Source organism: Eupeodes corollae, chromosome 2 (assembly GCF_945859685.1).
Source record: "Eupeodes corollae chromosome 2, idEupCoro1.1, whole genome shotgun sequence".
Taxonomy (NCBI): Eukaryota; Metazoa; Arthropoda; class Insecta; order Diptera; family Syrphidae; genus Eupeodes; species Eupeodes corollae.
The window spans coordinates 32097858-32112126 of NC_079148.1; the positions used below are offsets into that span (position 1 = coordinate 32097858).

Sequence of the window (14269 nt, forward strand, 5' to 3'; positions counted from 1 at the left end):
GATTTGAAGAACGGATTTAAAATTTTTGAAATTAATTTTCAGTGAGTATTTAAGTCGGGGAGTTACGAGCACAGACTTTAGTTGGAAAATTAATCAAAATGAGTGAGAAGCAGAAAAACGATGAAGAAGAAAACAGTACGTTCTATTTGGGTCTTAAGAAAAATCTTCGAGATTTTCTACAAAACTCAACATTACATGGTCTTAAGTATATTGCTGATGAAAAGATTACAATTTTCGAAAGGTTATTAACATTAACATTTTTTTTTTATTTTAAGCAGTTTTTGTTATAATTTTGAAAATTGTGTTTTGTTATTATTTTCAGATCTTTTTTTGGATTATCCTTTATTTTTGTTATTTTATGTTCTGCGTTTTTCATATCAAATATTTACACAAAATGGAGTGAAACACCAATTATCATTACAACAAGTCCACAACCAACTTTTATAACAACTATACCATTTCCTGCTGTTACAATTTGTAGTTTAAATAAGGCTTTGAAAAGTCGTGTTTTGCAACTTGACAAGTAAGTTTGGTTTAAATGTAATCTAATAACTAATAGTAACATTTTTGTGTTTTTAGTTCAACATTAAATTACACTCTACTAATGAGTCTTTGCGCTAAGAATTTTAAGGCAAATCTGTTTTTTGGTCAATTATCTTGGAAGAATTTCAAATTACTTCTTATGAGGGTGAGTTTATATTTCCAGTGTATTTGCCCAATTTTAATTAAATCATAAAATGTTTTGAATAAATCGTTTCACCTACTGAAAGTTAAACTTTCGGAGAAGGCTCCTTTCTTCATTATTTAACAGTTGCGTAGTTACTTTTCCTTAACTAACGAAAATTTCTTCATGTTAAGCAAATGCTCAAGTAAATTGATAATGATAACATAAAAATTAAGCAGATGCTGAATTGATAGGTTAGGTTTCTCCATATTCTTAGATATTTTTTTAATAAATGTTTAAACTGAAAAAAATATCAATTGATAAATATCAATAAAAGTTTTGATTTTTTGACTTTGACTTTTTAATTATTAAAGTCTTCAAAGTTAAATATTTATTATCTACTATCAATCCTCATTCTCATGGGAAGTTAGTTTCCCTTAGAATATTGCAGTTGCCTCGAAATTATCTGATATCGTAAATTTGCCTCGAAATAAATGATTCTCCATTCCATTCAATGACAGTCAATATTTGTAGGAGCTTTTTCCAATCCATTTTTTTTTCCGAGGAAAATTGCGAGCTAAAATTGCTTTTCAATGTCCAAAGGTTGGAAATATTTTGAAGGTAAACATAAATCCAAAATCTTAAGAATTTCTTAATGATAATAAGTCTAGGTGTTCTAGTGACATTGTCTCCATGATTAATTTCAAACACAGAGTCTGGCCAGACATTTCACATTCGCTAGTACGACAACAGAACGAATCTCTGTAGTTGACAGGAAGTTGGGCATGAGGATTTTTAGAAGAGCATTTTTAAAAAATCAAAATAAAGGAGTTTTCAATAAGATGTCTAATTAGTGGTCAGCTAATTGGACAGCTATCACTTTTGAAGAACGCAATTAGAAAAATGCTACTACAAGCAACAAAACCATCGAAGTCTTGCAAGACACGGTTTTTGACCTTGTTATTTCTTGTAGACTTAACTTACTTTCATTTCAATAAAAATACTCTTAAAAACATTGTATTAAATTACGGAAAATTATTACAGGTAGCTCAGCCATGTGATCAAATGCTTGCTTATTGTCGTTTTGGATCTAAACCTGAAGAATGTATTAAAATATTTAATCCTGTTTTAACTGACGAAGGACTTTGTTGTACATTCAATGCTCTCGATCCACATTTTCTTTTGAAAAATTATACGTAAGTTTTAAAGTGTAATCAATTTGAAAATATATATATTTTTTTAAGTTAAGCTATAGAGGTGTTCAAAAAATCAAGTAAACATAAAATCTCCTACTTTTGGAAGCACTTATTTTATAGTTTAAACTTAAAATTGCTTATGTTTAAAATAAATCGATATTTTATGAATCTATTTTTTTTTTCTTCAGGGAAACTGAACGCTTCGGCAAGAGTACTACAGACGACAATATTCCAATAGATTGGACTCCCGAAAAAGGGTTTAGTAATAATTTACCCTTAAAATTTTTCCCAAGAGTAGCTGCAGGAACTGGAAGCCAAATGGGTTTAACGGTTGTATTAAATGCATCATCTTTTGAATATTATTGCAGTTCTTCGAAAAGTATTGGATTTAAGGTAAATGTAAATAGAAAAGTAGAACTTTACACTGTCAGTCAATTTGTTGCAATTTTACTGTGTCATATTATTAAAAATTAAATTTGTTTAACTGGTAACACTGTTATATTTCTACTCTGTAATATGACACTTTACTGTCCAGGTTCTGGTACACAATCCCGCTGAACAACCAAAAATAAGCAATTTTGGCTTCCTAGTAACAGCCGGTCGTGAAAGTCGTGTTTCGATTGAGCCTCAATACCAAACAGCTGTGTCACAAGTTCGTGGAATCAGTACAAAAATACGTCAATGTTTGTTCTCCGATGAAGGCAATTTAAATTTCTATCGAACTTATTCCCGAAAAAATTGTCAACTCGAATGTGAAGCTCATATAATTTACAAACGTTGTGGATGTATTTTGTATTATCTTCCGAAAATTGATCCCGATACGAAAATTTGTGGACCCAAAGACAATCAATGTTCGAAATCAGTACAAAGTGAAATTCAATCGACAAGTGGAAATTATTCGTGTGATTCATGTTTGCCGGCATGTTTTGAGTTGAGCTATAATCCGACGGTAACTTCTACCAAAATGGTCGATGGAGATTTTGAAACGAATGATGATTATCCAACGGAATTATGGACCGATATGGAGGATGTTACAATAATTCATGTTTATTATTTGTCAAATGTTTTTCGAAGTACAACGAAGGGAGAGATTTTTGGATTTACTGAATTTTTGTGTGAGTTACTTTGTTTTGAAATTACATAATATATTTCAACGTGATGTAAATTCAAATTTCAGCTAATATCGGAGGTTTATTGGGACTTTTTATGGGTTTTAGTTTCTTTTCTGTAATTGAAATCTTGTACTTTATTGTCTTACGTCCGAATTGTGACCAAAGAACTAAGAAACGTCAAAAACGAAAGTCAGAAAGAAATGTAAGTTGTTATTTTGACAATCAATCTGAATACTAAGTAAGTTTTAATTTTCTTTTTATATGTATTCTAGCTTAGAAACAACAACAACGTCTGGATGACTCCTATTAAGGGCAGAAAACCAATCAGAAATGGTTTCGGAAGCAATTACCCTAAAAACAAAACAAATGCTTGGGATTCACATCAATTTTTTATCGGGCTTGATAATGAGCCGAATGATGAAGTTTTTCCTTATATAAGTTAGGCAACAATTTAGTAGTAGTCCTGCTTTGACAAAATAACAAGACGACGCTGTCTTATATTTAAGCATCCTACACACTAAGCACCTCGTCTCACATAATAATGGTTCTTCATGGAACATAGACTTCACTTCCGATTATAAGCACTTTATAACCAAAATCATAGTTGACCATTTGACAAATACGGCGACAAAAAATACTGCAAGGTTTGGAATTTCAACGTATGTACTGTTACAATATCATCATAGCACAGAAGAGTAAAACTCCTCTGGTACTATTTACTTCGGGTCTAGATGAATTAAATATTAAAGTTCGTATTTCATGAATTGTGATAAACTTAAATATATTTTCGTGTTAAAAAAAAAAATTGTTTTAAACAATATTATTTTCAACGTCCTTTAACAAGCAAGTAATAGGTTTTTTAGCCTTAAAATCCAAAAACTCCTCCAAGTTTTCTAAAATCCGCATTAGCGTACACAGCTGTTTCATTTTTCATGATTCCACAAAACACGGAGCCACGTTCTCTATAACGCAATGTTGAATGTCCAATATTTTCAAGCTCTGTTACAACATCCTTTGTAAATAAAATAAATTCAAATTTATTTTTATAATTATAATATATAATAATTTACCTTTAACATTCCAAATTCATATTCTAAAAAATTCGGAATCAATTGATGATGAAATCTTGGTGCATCAATTGCTTGTTTAATATCATATCCCAACCATAAAATTCGAACTAAAATGTTAACTAAAGCTGAAATAATTTTCGGTCCACCTGCTCCGCCTACAACAAGTTTGACATCTCCTTTAGTAGTTGTAACTATTGTTGGTGTCATTGATGACATTGGACGTTTTTTTGGCTGGACAAGATTTGCTTTCGATGGTGGAAGGGAAAAATAGTTTTCTAAACCAGGAATTGAAAAGTCACCCATGGCACTGTTGAAGAGAATTCCTGTACGCTTGCCCATGATAGCTGAGCCAAAACTGTAAAAACAAAACATTCTATGATTGAATTTAATTTTTAGTTTCTTTAAATTTCAAGCTAAAGCTGATCTACAGCTAAAAAAGGTAATTGTCGCCTTATTTTCGTACGAGTTCATTTTGAATATCGACAACTAAGCAACTAAGTTGCTTACAACTTAAAAGGTTGGTAGTAGTTCAACCAAGTTGCTGGCAATATCAAGCAATAAAGTTGCTTTCCATCGCTTAGTACGCTTCTCGGGGCACATTTTTGTAACTTTAAATTCTTTCTAACTTTCAAACTGAATATGCCAATTTTTTCTCATGTGAGTAGCTTTAAGTTTTCTAGTGAGCACCATTTCTAAAGATTTGTTTAAGCCATTATTAAAAATAATCACTTTTGACAGCTGACAGTTTAGACTTTTTCCAAAATGACGAAGGATGGATTCTAAACCTACGTAAGGCAATTCACTGATCGTTTTCACAGCATAAGACAAACAAACTTCAAACAGTCAAGCTAGAAAAAAATCATGAGATGAAAATTTCAATTTAGTTTGATTGTAACCTTAAATTCAATTAAAAATCTTATAAAAATACAGCTCACAATTTGTAAAAGACTTAATAATAATGGACTTTAAAATAAATCTATGTGTATAGAAGATGATATGTTACCTTTTCAGGCTTAGAAGACTACTCAAATCAATGAAGTTTCATAGACTTGACAGTAATTAACAGAGAATTATCAAAATTACATTGTTTAAAAAGGAATGTAGATCTTTACTTACTAATAATGAATTGTACTTGTAACAGATACAGCATCTCCATTCGGAGCCAAAACACATATATGTCCGGTCCCATGTTCGTCTACTGGACTCGATTTGCCTCCATAATAATGAGGATCGCTAAATGCCTGTGTGTCATTAATTTTAAGCCTCAGTTCTTCTGCCCATTCAGTTGAAAGCATTTTTTCTAAAAACTTAAAATAATAAAACCTATTGGAACATCATTTCTTTGAGACTTGGAGGCTACATACTTACCTTATTTTGATCATTGAAATCTGGATCTCCGAGTTCCCATCTACTTGCAAATCCAAACTTAAGTGCTTCAACAATTCGATGAATCACTATTCTATCGTCAACTTTATTTTCTTCAATATTATATCCTTTGAGAATTTTTAAGGCTTGACCAATAACAACACCACTTCCTATTGGAGGCACTAAGTGCAGTACGTCCGGCCCTAAATTCAATTTTATTGAATCTAAAACATCAGCTTTATAGTTTCTTAAGTCATTCAAAGAAATTATGCTTCCAATATCTTTTAGATCTTTTGCAATCAATTCAGCTAGAAATCCGGTATAAAAGTCTTGAGGACCGTTTTGAGATAAGATTCTATATGTCTCACAAAGTTGTGCAGGAGGGTGAACAATAGAACCAACTCGATTATAATCACCTGTTGTTTTGTTCACAAACATTTCCCTTATAAAAAGAAAGCAAGATCAAAGAATATTTCAATTCAAGTCTGCAACAAAGCAGCTTACCTCAAGTATTCATCATTTCTAATGCGAGGATTAAAAAACAACGAATCCCACTGATGTTTAGAGAGTTGAAAACCATTTAAACAAATATCAATAGTCGGCTGAAGAATTCGTCTCCACGGAAGTGATCCGTATTTTCTGTGTGCCACATCATAGCCCATAACTTCTCCAGGAACTGCTATTGACAGTGGCCCCTGAAGGTTCGAACCTTGGTCATTCCCGTTTGAAGATGCAAAATGATCTATTTTAACAGCTGCTGGTGCTGTCTCACGAGCAATTATAGTCGAAGAGTGATTCAATGAATGTTGAAAGACATTCATTATGAATCCACCACCGATTCCCATACTTTGCATGGTAACCAGACCATTGCAAACGAGGGTAGCCAAAGCCGAATCTACAGCATTTCCTCCCTGTTGAAGGATATCTCTACACAAAATAAAACAAACAATATGAAGTCTTATTTCTTTAGAAATCTCATCAATCCAAGGACCTTCCAATTCGACTGCAGATTTCACTATCCGAACAAACTGCTGCTTCCTGGAAGACATGCAAGTCCGATGAAGAAGGTGGTAAAGGCATTTCAATGTCAGGAGGAAATCGTAACGAAGCAGGCTCTGCGGACTGGGGTTCTGCAGCCTTACATTTGTGTTCCTTCCTTGTGGATTGTTGAAAATGGTGGAAGAGTATTCCAGCTAAAGCAACAACAACAACCAGCAGAATAGTCATCTTCCTTTGGAATTCAGAAACAGTGAACTTAATTTAAAAGGGGTTAACTATAATAAAAATCACCAAAAAATACCCTCTGTAATTTCCCACATCCTGCATTCTACTTTAATATTTATTTTCTAAACAAAATATTTATTTTAGAAACTTCTTTGTTTATTTTTAATTGATTGCTGTCAAATAAACATAACTTTCTGAAGACATGCGCATTAGAAAAAATCGCAGTGTAAACGTGTTGCACCATCAAAAATAAAACTGCTCTCCATTTGTTTTCAAACTGTATTTTTGTGTTATTTTCTTCTTTTTTTTTTAATACGATTGTAATACAAAAAAACATAATAAATTACAAAAATTGGTAAATACATTTATAATAGTAGAGCATTATGTTTGGGGGATAAAGATTGTTTGTTATACAAAAAATGAGACAACTTTTATAATATCAACCAAAAAGAAATAAACAAATAATTCGTATACAATACATCTAAGTTTATAAATAATAATAATTATATTTAAGACTTGATTAACTATAAATCTACTAATATATATTTGTGTCCTTTTATTAAATTCTCAACCATCTCTATATTTCATACAATTTTAGTTGTATAGAAGTTTTATAAAAATTTGATCCTCGATTTTTGTGTTTTTTGTTTCTTATTTTCGAAAAACGTCTATAGCACAATTTTTCTGATAACGATTTCGATAACGATGGATTTTGGGTGATGGTGAATATTGAATGAGTTTTGTGTGTTTTGATTTTTGACTTTTTATTTTTAACTTTGTACAAAAAAATTTGTTGTGTATCTATAAATTTGTGTAGATTTGTGTACACACACTATAATTAATTTATTGGTTGTTAAAATGGTTTTGAAATTTTCCTAAAAACCATGAATGCCTCCTCTTTTACGGAAATCTGCATTTGCATAAATGGCTGTTTTATTTTGTGTTATTCCACACATTGAGGATCCTCTGCCGACAAAGCGTTTTGTTTTGTGACCTTTGGCTTCTAGGAGTTTCATTAGACTCTGAAAAAAAGAAAAAATAGAAAATGGATTGTTTTATTAAAGAAAAATATTTTGTAAATAAAATATTGAGAGGTGGTTGTGGGTTCTTTTAAACAAATAATGTGTTCAAGTTTTTTTTGAATTCAAAAATATTTTTGAGAAGAACATGATGATAATAAATTGTAGAATGAATGGAATATGTATTTTGCATACATAAATTTAATACATTTAAGAAGATATTTAAAAAGTTGTTCCAAAAAATTGTTTAAATTTTGTAAGAACAAAATTTGGTAAAAATAATAAAACAATATTTTTACAGTACATTTTTTAAAATTTTATATGATAAGTATATTTAATACTTTCTTTATAATTTTAAACATGGTCAATTTGATAAGAATAATATGTTTTACCATCACGACTTTGGTTTTCAAAATTAAGTTAGGCTGAACCCAAGCAGTTTCATAAGAATTCTTAATGCAAAAAATTGTCTTTGATTTTCTTGTATTTATTTTAAAGTGCAAAGTTTTGAAATATGAAAATTTAAACAAAGAGAGAGTTATGTTGTAGACCATTTTAATACATCCAAGTGAATTATGAACCACAGAAATACAATCATTTTAAATACAGAATTAGAGTCATGTACAATTTTGTTTTTAAAAACTTAATTTTGAAGTATAAAACATTTAAATGCAGACATTTTACACATATAGAACTTTGAAAACATAAAGGCAGGTAATTTCGCAGTACAGAATTATGAAATGCAGAATTTTAATCACTTATAAACATTTTCTTATAAAAACAAGAGTTTTAAAACTTAAGAAGTTTAGATTTATTATTTATTTATTGAAAATGTAACATTTTGAAAATAAAGAATTTCGACTAGTTAAATATTGGATTTTTAAAATTAGAATCTCGAAAAACAGAGTTATTAAGAAGAAAAAACAAGCACTTGACAAATTTCTTGGAGCCATTTTGGATCTGGTTTTTAAAATTAAATTTGTGCAAAAATTATTATTTCTTATAAATATTATCAAAATTCTGTCTCAGTTCGCGTAAATTTCTTAAACATTTAAACATTTTAAAGGAAAGAATTTTGAATGCTTAAAATTTTGAACACAATTTTGAACAAATCTAATTTCGAACAAATAAAATTTAAATTGAACTACAAAACTCTAGTATCGCTGAACCTTTGAAAAATAGAAGCACAGAATTTTGAACGTATAAAAATTGATTTATGTTGAACTTTGTACAGCAGTGTTATACATTTCCTTGCATAGTATTTTAAGAAAAAGAAAGAACGACACAGAACTTCTGTCTTTAAAATAAATTCTGGCTTGGTTCTACTTTTAACTAAAAGCCATGTATCTTTACAGTCCAAATTTAGAAATGTCTGTCTTGTAGTGTTAGATCCATATCAACGTACAAAAAGTCATGTGACGCAGAATTTTGTTAGATATTTTCAAAAACAGACAAATATTTTAGAGCAGAAAATGTTGAAAAGCTGAATTTTGAACATAGACAGAAAGAGAGCGAGAGAGACGTACAAATATATAGGGTGCAGGGATTTAAAAAACTTAATACAAATAGTATTTTGAACATACTTAAATAATTTTGAACATATTTCGAAAATAATAAAAAAAAGAATTTCGGTTACTTGAAATTTCTACATCCAAAAATATGATTTTGAAAATCGAAATCGACACACAAATCTTTTTGACTTACCTCTAAACTCTCATTCTCATAAGCTAGCACATTTGGCACAAGCTGATGGTGAATTCTCGGTGCATCAATTGCTGTTTTGATATCTTCACCAAACCACACAACTCTGGCTATAATCTGAGCTACGGATGTTATAATTTTCGAACCACCTGCTGATCCAATGACCAATTTAACATGTCCTGTGCTATTGGTTAAGATCATCGGTGACATTGATGACATTGCACGTTTTTGTGGTTCAATGAAGTTCGATACCGATGGTGGCAAATCGAATTGATTCGATAATCCAGGTATGGAGAAATCATCCATTCCGCTATTAAATATAATACCAGTACGTTTTCCTGTAAATCCTGCTCCAAAGCTAAAAGAATACAAAAAATCTCGTTACATTTTGCATGCATTTTTGAAGCATAGTCTTACTAATGATTTACTGTGCTCGTAACGGAAACTGCATCACCATTCGGTGCCAACATCGAAATATGCGAAGTTCCGAAGTCATCTTTCGAAGAGAATCTTGCTCCATAAAATGAAATATCATCGGCGGTAGCTGAATCATTGATCTTTTGTCGAAGTTCCTCTCCATATTCAGTTGAAGTTAGCTGACTTACAAGCTTAATAATGGAAAAAGAAACAAAATATATGCAATGAAGAACTCCCTATATGAGATTGTTCAACTTACTTCTCTAAGATCATTGAATCTCATATCGCTCAATTCCCACCGTTTAGCGAAGCCAAATTTAAAAGCCTCAACCATTCGGTGTAATGTCAGAGCCTTCTCGGTTTCGTTCGTAGAACTCTCTTTGGTAAAGTTATATCCATTTAGGATGCTGATAATGTGAGCAACAATGGTTCCACTTCCAACTGGTGGCACCGCATACAGAGTATCCTTGCCCAACGGCATCGATATAGAACTAACAACATCGGCATTATAAGCCTCAAGATCATCAGCTGTAACAATACTTCCCAAGTCTTTCAAATCAGCAGCCACATCTTTTGCTAATGATCCATTATAGAAATCAAGTGGACCGTTCTTCGAAAGGTTCACATAAGTCTGACAAAGCTCTTGAGGTGGGTAGATCTTTGAACCGATTCCATGAAATTCACCGGTTGCATTATTGACAAAAGCTAATCTGGAAAATAAAAATTCAAGCCATAAGATATCAAACATTATTGTTTACATGCATTTCCTCAACTTACCTTAAGAGAGGATCATTCTTCACCGATTGTTTGTAGCTTAGAGAGTCAACTTGATGTTGTGACAAAATGAAACCTTCTTCGCAAATTTTAATTGATGGTTCAACAATTTCCTTCCACGAAAGTGAACCAAATCGGGAATGAGCTCTATAATAGCCCATAACCTCCCCGGGAACTGCTATCGCTTCGGGAGAGTTCAATGAAGCTGATGGTTTGCCAACAAACATATTTTCTTGCGCTGCAAATGGTGCAACTTCTCGGGCATCGATTGTGTAAGCACGATTGTCTTTTTTAATGAAGACATTCATTATGAATCCACCTCCGATACCCATACTTTGCATTGTCACAATTCCATTGCAAAGTAGAACAGCCAGGGCAGAGTCAACCACATTTCCACCACGTTTCATAATATTGCTGGAATAAAAATAAAAATTCAAAAAGAGTGATCTTGAAAAAAGGTTGAAAAGCTTAGGAATGAAGAAATGTTAAGACATTTCTTAGTCCTCCATTAAATAAATTGTTATTGAAAGTATTGTCAGAAAATATTGGTATTTAAAAAAATTGGGATTGAATATGTAAGTATTTAAAGATCTTTCTAATAAAACAGAAAATATTATTCAATAAATTTTAAATATGTATGTACTTTCTTAGTCATTTTCATTGCTAAAGTCCACTTCTATGAATGTTTATTTGAAGAATTCATGTTTCAGTTACTGAGGTATGTGTTATTAATAATATTAATTGACCTCTCGTGATCAATTTATCGCATGTGTGTTTTAATCGAGAAAGTGTTAATTTACACGTTTCACAAAATAAAAACAAATTGCACTTTATTAAAAAAAATATATATATTCGTTTCCTTAATTTTATTAATTTTACCCGGTTTATTAATTTAAAAATAAAACAAACAAAAATCGATCTGCTAACGGGGTCAAGAATCTCGTGAACCAATTGTGTAAACAAAATATGTTTCGTTTAGCTTATACATATATAAAAGTAATTTTCTTATTTTATCAATAAACTTAATCCATGTTTAAGGCCGTAGCCATTTATGTAAAGTTGATGAGGGGGGGGGGGCTGCATGAGTTCCATGATGTGAATTTTTAGCCGTTCTCATCTGAAACACGATTTCTGGTAATTTTTAGTTCCTCAAACCGTGTGTATTGGTGTCCTTTGAGAAGTTTAAAATACAACGAAAATATTATATTTAAAGGGTCTTACAAATTCAGAGGCTTGGATGCATCCCATTTTGTTTTCATAATTGTGAAAAAATTTAGTAATAATCATTATTCGTTTCCAAGACATTAAACTCGTTATAAGAAAAGTTTTCTAGTATTTTGCTACTAAATTTTTATTTTTGTGAAAAAAATTTTAGGTATGTATATTGACTTCTTCTTGAAACCTTATCATGTCAAAAATGTCAAACTTGACACAATATAATTTTTTAGATAGCAGAACTATTTTTTCAGTATTTTTGATTTGCTTGTACTTTGTATTTTGGGACGAAATAAAAGTAGCCACAACGCTTTCACGCTAAAAAACAGAAAATGTCCATTATAAAATTACAGATCGTTCTCCTAAAAACAATTTTTCGCTTCTGGCACAGTTTTCAAGAATAATAGTCCGTTTTGAAAAATTAAAAATTCCCTTGCAGCATAATATGTCTATCTTTTAACGTTGGTTCACTATTACTTTTTTTATGACAACCAAATTTCTTCTAAAAATGCGAGTAACGGAATTTTGTGGTGCAGCTTTAACTTTAAGTTTGATTTTATGCAAAGCAACGTTGAAAACCAGAATAAAGAAGTAAGATTTTAGTTTTTTATCTCTATCTTTTTTTGGGTAACTTAACAACTTTTAAGGTTTTGTTCTGCTAGATACCAAGTGGTGCATTAATCTATACTGAAACGTCAGAAAACATTATATTACTTATAAGACATCGAAACATACAATCACAAAAAAAATACGCAAAAGTAAATTCGTGAGGGGATTGAAAAAGCACACTAAAAATAACAAAAAAATTACTAAAAGTTGCTAAAATTGATTTTCGATTCAAATATCATTTCAAAAGTTTGAGATATTGGCTTTAAATTAATTGTATTTTGTAAAAAATATTGTTTTTAATATACACTTCAAACCTTTTATACAAGACAAATCGGCAGACGAGATGGGAAGTTATTAGTGCTCAAGGTTTCGCTAAATTTTGGGAATAAAATATCTAGAAGCAACTTTTTAAGGTTATTCAATGAAATTGTTGCGACAAATTTGTCAGTATATGACAAAAAGTAATGACAAAATTGTATACTTTACGAAATACATATTTGTCAGAAAAAAAAGTAGAACTATCACCAGTCAATTTTTATGAATTAGGGCCTAGAATTTCACTTCAACTTTAATGTTGTCACGTTAGTGATTCTACGGCGTATATTTTATTTGTTGTTCATATACATTTCTATACTGTACTACTTTTCCAAAAAAGACGGCTAATTTCGATAAATGAATTAAATCATACAGAAATTTAAAACAGTAAATAGCCCCACCTATACATTTTTTCTTGACACGCACTAGTTTCTTTTTTTCTGTCATCAAAAGACCAACTGAATAAAACTCACGCTATTAAGCGACACTAACTTACCTGCCAACTTTGCTGCAAACATCACTATCCGAGCAAACAGCCGCCTTTTCATAAATTCCCAATTCAGAATCCAAGTCAACCATTGGGGGCACATCAGTTGATTTAGTTGTGACTTCTGATGGTTTAATATTATTATTGATTTTTTCCTCTACAGCTGGTTTTATGGTGGTTTTTGTGGTTGTTGTTGATAAAGGCACAGCATCTTTAACCGGTACAACATTGACACCATCTAGTGATGCAATGTGTACATCTTCTACAAGTTTCGGCTCATTGGCATCTAAATAAAATGTCAACAATAAATAAAGCAAGTTTTGTTAATTTATCAAAAATATCTGCATAATTATGCCAGGAAGTGTGTCAGTAAGTAAAATTAATCAACTTACCACTGAAAGTTAAATTCCAGAACATATAGCCGAGTAAAAAGACTCCAATCAATATGATCAGAGCTATTGTCAGTCGTTTCATCCATTTTAATATACTTTCTCGTCTATAAGAAAACACGAAACATACAAATTAAAAAATCAAATTAATACTAATCTATGCGCGTAAAATAGGTAGGTTTAAACTTATCATACTAAGGTGTGATTTATTATTTTGCACACGTATTTTTTGTGTGCATGATGAGTTCATCACAACAGCTGCTAACATGACTTACAACATAACTCAAAGCCTCCTCTTTCTTAGGTTCGGATGATTTACAACAATAAATTTCCGACAGAAGAAAAAAAAACACTCAAATATCAATTTACAGAATAAATCAAAATAAAAAAAACGTTAAAAGTTATATTTTTAGCCGAAAGATCAATGCACAACCATTGGCTTGGGCGCCTTTAATAATACTCTAATGATGATTGCCACAGTAAGACTGGTATTGACGATTGTGGATGACTTTTGAAAGCTTTCTCGGCCCGAATCATCTTAGCAAATAACTTTACAAAAAATAAACGTCTTCGCGTCATTATTGCCCCACAATAATAATTGTTATTTAGTTTTATTTTTATACCAATAAAAAGTGAATTCAACAGAACTTTAAGTTCTGCCTTATGACATCTGAGAGTGAGGTGTAAGTAACGTGTTTGACTCAAATTAATG

General features: G+C 31.0%; 3 protein-coding genes across 7 annotated transcripts in view; 1 reads left to right on the forward strand and 2 right to left on the reverse strand.

The window, feature by feature from the left end:
* Positions 1–7: 7 nt before the first annotated feature.
* Positions 8–3727, forward strand: LOC129948491 (pickpocket protein 28). The gene is made up of 8 exons (XM_056059510.1): positions 8–241; positions 323–523; positions 580–688; positions 1709–1860; positions 2049–2253; positions 2396–2975; positions 3038–3174; positions 3245–3727. The coding sequence occupies exons 1-8, from the start codon at positions 99–101 to the stop codon at positions 3413–3415; spliced, it is 1698 nt and encodes a 565-aa protein (XP_055915485.1). The 5' UTR covers positions 8–98; the 3' UTR covers positions 3416–3727.
* A 50-nt stretch (positions 3728–3777) lies between these two features.
* LOC129948490 (glutathione hydrolase 1 proenzyme-like) lies at positions 3778–7179 on the reverse strand. Its single transcript, XM_056059509.1, has 7 exons — positions 6708–7179; positions 6399–6638; positions 5912–6334; positions 5411–5849; positions 5159–5349; positions 4043–4397; positions 3778–3984 (listed from the first exon to the last, which is right to left on the reverse strand). Exons 1-7 carry the CDS (start codon positions 6731–6733, stop codon positions 3838–3840), a joined length of 1821 nt encoding a protein of 606 aa, XP_055915484.1. The 5' UTR covers positions 6734–7179; the 3' UTR covers positions 3778–3837.
* Positions 7180–7329: 150 nt separating this feature from the next.
* LOC129948489 (scoloptoxin SSD14-like) overlaps positions 7330–14269 on the reverse strand; it is a 34468-nt gene continuing 27528 nt past the window's right edge. For 4 of the 5 annotated variants that reach the window (XM_056059507.1, XM_056059504.1, XM_056059506.1 and 1 more), the window contains exons 3-9: positions 13561–13664; positions 13178–13454; positions 10546–10956; positions 10028–10478; positions 9769–9959; positions 9355–9709; positions 7330–7653 (exon numbers count right to left, since the gene is read on the reverse strand). In XM_056059507.1, the coding sequence (XP_055915482.1) occupies positions 7507–7653; positions 9355–9709; positions 9769–9959; positions 10028–10478; positions 10546–10956; positions 13178–13454; positions 13561–13664 (1936 nt within the window). In that variant the 3' untranslated portion in view covers positions 7330–7506. Of the gene's footprint in view, positions 7654–9354; positions 9710–9768; positions 9960–10027; positions 10479–10545; positions 10957–13177; positions 13455–13560; positions 13665–13832; positions 14024–14269 lie in introns of those variants that run through there. The other variant, XM_056059508.1, reaches the window with a different exon arrangement.

Coding starts and splice junctions, on each gene's coding strand:
- LOC129948490 (XM_056059509.1), bottom strand. CDS start 6,733: ATGCAGGATGTGGGAAATTACAGAGG. Junction 5,350..5,410: donor ATTTCAATGATCAAAATAAG/GTAAGTATGTAG, acceptor TATTATTTTAAG/TTTTTAGAAAAAATGCTTTC. Junction 3,985..4,042: donor ATGAATTTGGAATGTTAAAG/GTAAATTATTAT, acceptor TTATTTACAAAG/GATGTTGTAACAGAGCTTGA.
- LOC129948491 (XM_056059510.1), top strand. CDS start 99: ATGAGTGAGAAGCAGAAAAACGATGAAGAAGAAAACAGTACGTTCTAT. Junction 524..579: donor CGTGTTTTGCAACTTGACAA/GTAAGTTTGGTT, acceptor TTGTGTTTTTAG/TTCAACATTAAATTACACTC. Junction 3,175..3,244: donor AACGAAAGTCAGAAAGAAAT/GTAAGTTGTTAT, acceptor TATGTATTCTAG/CTTAGAAACAACAACAACGT.